We start from the raw sequence: 7,837 nt of genomic DNA, 5'->3' as shown, positions 1-7,837 counted from the left end.
GAGATTTGGAACATGATACAACACCATATTAAAGATTCATACTAGAACTTAATTATTCACATTTTATCTAGAAGCAATTCCTTGAAAGTTATACTGATCACGCCAGGAAGATTTTTCTGTAAACAAGGGAATCATGATTTTCTTCTTTCTGTAGTTAGATAGGAAATTACCAATTGAAGAAGTGCAGAAAAGCTTCGAGCCACGTCGTACTTCTCTTGTCCCTTTACCACATCAGCAAAACAAACGCTATTCCCATTGTGTGCATCAAGGGATAGTTTGTCTATAATTCTTTCACCGTAGTCATGAATATCAAATGGAGGGTGTGATTCCTATCAGAAATAAAAGCTTCTTAGTTAAAATGACTAAGAAGAAACTTAAACGAGCAGAAGTACTGTAATATGACCATTGGTTGCAATTGATCAAAAACAAGTTGTATGTGAGACACATAAGGGAAGCAAAAGCGAGAGAATTTACTTGTTCCTCCAAATTGTGCTCAATTTTCTGTTTCCACGTCAAAACCCGGGAAGCCAATTCAGTATGCTTCTCGGTTTCAGCTATGCTAGCAAGGAGAGCGTCCTACATGAGAAATGTAGTTAAACAAGCAAAAGTAATGGAGTAAAACTGTGCAATTGATTTAAAAATTATAAAGACCAGACTTCATCCATAGTCTAAATCCCTGAAAACTCTGACATCATTGTTTTTAGCAAATGTTCTTAGTCATGCGCAGTTTTCTGAATTTAAAAAATAAAAGATACATTCATAGATATCAAAAATGAAATTCTAAAAATTGCTGGAAAATGTATTGCATGGGACTGCACACATATAAACCTACGACAAAGAGAGACCAGAACTGCTCCCCTAAATCTTCAGGAGGCCTTGGCTTAAGAACTATGGAAGATATGAACTATTCTCTTCTAGCTAAATTGGGCTCAAAGATTTTGACCAGTAACTCAGTGCTTCGGGTTGATACTCTCTGAAAGCAAAATACTTAAGATCTATTCCCTTCCTTGATGTCCCAATCAAAGCTGATAATTCTTGTTTATAGAAGTATTAGAGTTTGATTAAATGATTAAATTTACCTCTTCTTATAAGCTCAAGTTTTTAGGACTAGCAGCAATTTAACATAGTATCAGAGTTTCATTGTACTTCAACATGGTATCAAAGCCAGAGATCATGAGTTTGAATTCCGACTTCATAATTTACCAAATTTCAGTTAAATATTCTACATGTTGAATCTTACTTATTAAAATTTAAACTGGAGCTTGAACATACACGAGGGGGAGTATTAAAGTTTGATTAAATGATTAATTTTACTTATTCCTATGAGCTTAAACTTTTAAGACAAGTGGCGATTTAACAGGATAGAATTCTTAAGCACAAATATGAGGTGAAAAATGGGGCATGTTGGGCCATCTCCACTGGTTATAGCCTTAAAATCTGGTTTATGCTGTGGATCCGTACCCTTTCTTCTTTCAAACCTACCCCCAATCCCTCCCTCAATTTTCCTCCTAACATGATCATTGCTGATTTGATCACACTGACCAAAGCTAGAATCTTACCTAACTGCACCATTTATTTGATAGCATTTTTGTGCACCAAATTCTCAATATTCATCTCCCACAAACGCATGCTCCAAACAAGTGGATTTGTGCTCCCTCCCCTACAAGTCAATGAGTAATGCTATTTACCAACTTTCCATCCAGATTTCATCGGGATGGAAAGTTTTTTCCTTTACAAAAAGTGGATGGGGGACCACTCCCATAGCATTACTCCACTTTTTATAAAGGAGAATCCTTTCCATCCGGATGGAAAATTGGTGCATAGCATTTCTCCAGGTCAATTCATTGTTAAATCTGGCCAAGAGAGTCTTATCCTCAATTCTGCCTTGAGACCTGCCCCTTTGATCCCAGCTGATTGGGATAGTCTATAGAGCTTAAAACTCCAACATAGACTAAAATATTTGTTGTGGAAGATAGCTTGAAATGCTATGCCAACTCTCGGTATGTTAACTCTGCATCCATTGATAACTGGTGCCGCATTTGCAAAGGGCCAACTGAAACCATTCAGCATATATTGCTGGATTGCCCCTTCTCTCAGATTATCTGGAGAAGTTTAAAATGGCCTCTCTACAGCTCAATATTCAACTCTTTACCTATAAGCTCCTGAATAAAAGCCATCATGCACCCTCATTCCTTGCTCTCTATGCCAAAGGTTGATGTCCATGAATTCCAGCTCATGGCAGTCACCTCTATGGACCTTATTTGGTTTGCTAGAAACTCCCTCATCCACAAAAACACCATCCCTAATCCCTCTTTTCTTTTGAAGCTTATTACTTCCACTTCCATGGCACATATGCTGGCTTGGCATAATTCTTACACTGCAAATCCTGTTTAGATACCTCCAACTTCTCCCTCTGGTAAGGGCTTTGAAAGCCAACTTTGATGTGGCTGTAGCAGCTGCAGTGCTGAGTGATTCATCTGGTGTTCCTATTGCAGCAGCTTCAAAAAAACTTCCTCTAGTTGAAGTCAATGCAGGTGACGCTCTTGCTGCCTTATCGGTATTCCAGCTTGCTTCTCCCTTTGGCTGCACATCTCTTTGCCTTGAAGGTGACTTCCTCACTGTTATTCTTGCTGTCAACAAGGCCTCTCTTCTCACAGATTGGAACTTCGCTCCAATCATTGGGGATATTCACTTGCTGTTCCAAAGTTTCAACACTTGGACCACTTTGAAGATCTCCCGAAATGCTTTTCTTGAGCACACAAGCTTGCAAAATGGGTCGCTTCCAATCGGATTTTTGGAAACATTCCCCTGCATGCCCTTTTCTATCCTCTGTTCGGATCAATAGCAGGGAAGATCAGCCTTTGCAATTTCCTTTTCCCCCATTTGAATAGAGAGAGAGAGGGAGAGAGAGAGAGAGAGACCAGAACTTATTCATGCTTGCATCTTATAGGACTGAAATAGAAAATTCACAAGTTCATAGATACATATGATAAAGTTGATAAAAAGCTGCAGTTGACAGTAAGTCCCTTGTTTTAGACTGTAGTTTTATAATTGTATATGTTCTAATTATCAATGCAAATGAGACACTTTCACATCATACTACCAGAACTTAGCTTTTGAATATATTTAGCAAACCAGAAAAGCAGGCTAGTTGTGAATGGTATAATTGGTTTTAAATATTGATGCAAATAAGACATGATGACCACATGCCTTAACAGAATTCTTGAGAGAGAAATAGAGAGAGAGAGATGATCCTCAAAAATATCATATCTTTTACAAAATGCAGCTTAACAATTTACTGTATATCTTAGATGCAAAGTCCAAGAACTCTATGCTTACTAGGTGAGAGCGACAGAGATCTTCCAGGCTTGCGTGAGTATTTGGATCTTCATGTCCGAACGCTTCATTAGTATCACAGTGAGCAGCAACATCATCATGCTGGGCAGAGATCAAGGAATAAGCAATCAAACAAAATCCCTCTATTTTATTGCGGATATATGAAACACAATCATATTGCTAGTCTGCCAAACCTTATCATTGTGGAGAGGTACATCTTCATCCATATACATATTCTCTGGCAAGTCGAAATCAGGTTCCCCAAAATCAGGGATCCCATTATCATATGCGCATTCCTCATTATCATCCTCAGGATTACAAAAGGCATTGAAAGTTTTGAGCTCTCCATCAATAAGTGATTGCCGCAACTGCATGTAGAACATCAGGTACTATCAACCATAAGGAACAATTTAGATAAATAAAATATTTATAAGAACAATACCTTCTCATATAATGGAGGAGACTGGGACTCCCCTCGTCTTTCTAAAGTATGACGTTGCATCTCCCAGATTTTCGAGAGCTCTGGACTAATAGTACCATGCAATGTTGCGATTGGAAAAAGTGTAGTTATGGAGACCTTCTTTGTAGAATTAAGCCCATTCTTTTTAAAAGCTTTTACTGCTAGGAATAAAGAAAAGATCAAAAAGCATAATATTATGCACATACGAACTTCCAGGCGCAAATAAAGCAAACCAAAGAAATAAATAGTTCTAACAACCTTTTCGAAAAGGCTTCACTTTCAAGTTCCCAGGTTCATGGGGATTCAAAGGCTTCCATGGGTTGTTATCATCATCATCTGAATCATCCAAATCCCTAGGTTCTGAATATCTATCATCCATATCAAATCCACAGTTGTCATCGAAATTATAACAGGCAGGAGGATCTGCCCCAACATTATTATTATTAACATTAAGGTTGCCATCAGCCCAAGGAGATTGAATAAGGTTAGCATCCTGTCTCTTTCCAAGAGATGACCAACGTGCACTTCCCCCAGAACGTCTTGAGGGAGATTGAAAGCTCTTGCGTGCAGAGCTGCGTCTGTGGGTACCATTCTGGCCTTTACCAGCTTTATCCCCCTTCAGAAACTCATGAACTGCTACAGCATCATATGGGTCTAATAGAATAAAATCCTGGTAAAGATTGCTGGTTGCCAACTGCAATCATATGTGATATGATTAAGGGGTTAGACTACATATCCAGTAGATGCATTGATATATCAATAAATGGAAGCAATTATGGTACCAGATATGACTCTAATTCTCCGCCATCAGCAGTAGTATCTAAGCAATCACCTTCAAGAACAACTAGGTTTGCAGGGGGCTTCACTAAGTGATTCAAGGGAGCATCTTTGCTTGTTGGACCATCTAAGCAATTCTTTGCTTCCACTGCATGTGAAAGAATTCTTTAGTTGATGTTTTCCATATAGCTTCATATAATAAAAGTACAAAGTAACACATTACCTGGGACATCATCTAATCCCCAAAACAGATCATTTTCATCATCAGCAACTTCACAGGAATCACTTTCTTCACGCTGGATTGGTGTGCCCTCTAACTGATCCTGCTGCCTGTTTCATAAATAAAGTACAACTGAAATTAATATCACAGCTATTAGCATGTTTCAATGCACAGTTGCGGTAAGTTGAGTTATGGGCAGCAGAGCACACTTCCAAAGACATTGTATGTCATTACATATTTATTATCTATCCTTTTAATTTTTTTAATCAATCTGCAAGCAAGTGGACGATGGTCAGCACATATTCGTGTTCTCAAGCATCTGATGAACCAATTTTTCAACAAGGGAACTGTCCACCAAACCATAGAACAAAATCTTATTACAGCATTTTCTTCAATATCCCACAGTTTCTAGCTTTGGTGATGGTTGATGTTTCTAACCTGTCATAGTCAAGCCATTACTTACATATCCTACGCAACAAGCTGATTTTCTGCCATATATTTAACACTGTTGGGATGGAAAACTAATCCCAGTCCTTGTCCAAAGCTCACTAAAACTGAATTACTCAAGAAAGGTTCAAAACTAGTTATTTTCAAGAGGAATGAATGCCTTAAAACTTTCCAACTATGTTCAAGCCGATTACAAAAGCAATCAACTCATGTATACCCCTAAGAGAGAGAGAGAGAGAGAGAGAGAGAGAAGGACTAACAACTTAAGAAGTATGAATTCTCATATTCCCATGAGAACAATCAGCAAACTAATGAATTTTAAAAAATTTGCAGTGCAAATACCAACCAACCGTTATTATTTTTTAACTGTCAAATGGTCCACCAGCTAAGTTGGATTTAATGCAACAACATTACTTGTTATTCAAACATATTGCACACATCTGTCAGTTTTTTTTAATCTAAATCTCCAACTTCTCCAACAGTTATATGCCTAAATCAAGGTAAAATTGCCACTTTATGCCAAACGATTTGATTGAATGCCCTTAGCCATCCAAATGGAAGTGATCCTCATCCGCGTTAGCATAATTGTTTGCAATTACAACATCATACTCGCAAAACTATGGTGACTAATTCAAGGACTAAACACATATACCAGTACAATAAGCAAGCAAATTTCGAGCAGACAAGAAATGTGGTTCTCATAAACAATTTATATTCAGGCTTTTTTTAAAAAAAAAAAAAAAAAAAAAAAATTTATTGTTAAAGAAATTTACCAAAAGAATCCCCTCTTCATTATCCATTAGCCCGTAAATCAACATCAACTATTTAACATCTAGTCCGTAATTACCCGAAAGTTACAAAAGTCAATAATGTCAAAAATCTGAAAGAGCCAAAATAAATTTTGCAACTATAAAATGCAAACCTCTTCTGAGATAGGAACTCCAAAGCACGCAAAACCAACGAGTATAGATACTCAACCTTCCTACTATACACCTGAACCGAACCCTGAAGCAGCAAAGCAGCTACATTTCCCACATAATAACGCCAAATTCAGAAAACCCCATAAAAAAAATTATTAATTTTGAAGTTCAAAATGCACAAATTAAAAAAAGATTAACCTTCAGCGAAGTTGACGGGGATGTGACCGTCGTCGGGGATGTCGCCGGAGCAAATCTTCAAGAGGTACTCTTCGAGTTTCTTGGCGACATCCACTTCCCAATTGGACTCTAGGTCACGCTCCGGATGCACCGTGTGGAACGCGCCTGGTTCTTCTCGAGCGTTACTCATCTTCTGCGGAGAGTATAGGGCTTTTGCGCATTATGGTGGCGGTGAATTTCATTAGGTAAACCCTAGGGTTTTCTGATTTGGGTTCGGATATAAAAAATTCTGGAACGGATGCTTAGGGTTTTTGATAGTTTCCCTAGAAAATGGGAGAGAAAGTGCGAGAAATTTAAAAGAAAGAGAGATAGGTGGTTCAAAAACTTTCGATGACCATTTTCCCGCTCGCTTGGGGATAGAATTGGGCTCTCAGGAGTTCTTCATGTATCGGGCCTAAATGGGCCCAAAACTTAAATGAAAAAAATTAAAATTAAAGTAATTCTACTAAAATAAACTTATTTTATGAGAGCAAAAGGTCAAGTATATGCATGCTTGCCCACCTTTTCTCTGATTGGGTTTCGGCACCTGTGACTTTTGATACTCTTGGGTAGTGTTTGGCAAAGGTGTTGGCCCAGCCTAAACACTGTAGAGTCTAGGTATTGGTGCATTTAATAAAATAACCCTGATGAACCTGATGTAGAATTACCCTATTAGCCTTCACTGTCATTCCAAACCATACCACGCCGTTTCGGTCCTTGTAAAGTTCAAAGAGTTTCGGCACTTTGCGAACGAAGTTGGAGATCTTGTGGGGCTTTGGGAGGTTAATCTGCCTCAGGTGCTGGTCCAGTGAGCGTAGCGGGATGATCATCTCGGGCTCTTTCTTTAGAATCTCCATCAAAAAGAGGACCTTGCTCGCTATCTTCAACTTCTTGGTTGTGATTTCCAGATCAACCTGTTTGTTCTTGCTTCGGTCTTGCACACGCTTACTGCTGGTCATAAATCGATGCTGATTCTTCGGCCACCAATTGATGATTCTCACCGACCAATACAGAGACTTGTCCAAGCAGAAAAAGCGGATCATTCATCTAAAAAACTGTAGCGAGTTTAACAATTCAGATAGCGGCCATCAATGTGTCAAATGCTACGGTCAAGCGGTGATTAGTGACCCTCAGGTGTTTGTGAAAATGGCAGCCGAAACGAGAATCAATAGTATTGTGGTAAATGGTGCTTCAATGAAGCGGAATGCCATCAATGTGTCGAAGATGTGCTTGGACGATGGATGATGACTTGCAAGATTTAATACAAATCCTGCTGATTTCAGGAGGATCGCGCACAGGGGGGGGACACCTGGTTCGTTGTGGGCAAGGGGATTTTCGAGAGAAAAAAGAAAAAAAAAAAAAAAAATCCTGCTTATTTCAAGAGGATTGCACACAGGGGGATGCCTGGTTCATTGTGGGCAAAGGGATTTTCGAGAGAAACAGTGGGGAAAAGCTGATGGA

At 38.8% G+C, this 7,837-nt stretch overlaps 1 protein-coding gene across 2 annotated transcripts; it reads right to left on the bottom strand.

Moving 5' to 3' along the window:
- Positions 1-170: 170 nt before the first annotated feature.
- Positions 171-6,686, bottom strand: LOC132161977 (condensin-2 complex subunit H2; the record flags this gene model as incomplete). 2 transcript variants are annotated; one of them, XM_059572212.1, is given in 10 exon segments in its annotated part: positions 171-329; positions 475-576; positions 3,340-3,438; positions 3,531-3,704; positions 3,779-3,957; positions 4,055-4,490; positions 4,579-4,721; positions 4,797-4,903; positions 6,163-6,262; positions 6,359-6,686. In XM_059572212.1, coding segments are annotated over 10 exon segments (1,668 nt in total), but the record flags the coding sequence as incomplete, so codon positions are not given.
- Between the last annotated feature and the right edge of the window lie 1,151 nt (positions 6,687-7,837).

This window comes from Corylus avellana, chromosome ca1, assembly GCF_901000735.1.
Source record: "Corylus avellana chromosome ca1, CavTom2PMs-1.0".
NCBI classification, from domain to species: domain Eukaryota; kingdom Viridiplantae; phylum Streptophyta; class Magnoliopsida; order Fagales; family Betulaceae; genus Corylus; species Corylus avellana.
Note: the sequence above shows the minus strand (reverse complement) of the source record. Positions and strands in the feature narration are given on the sequence as shown.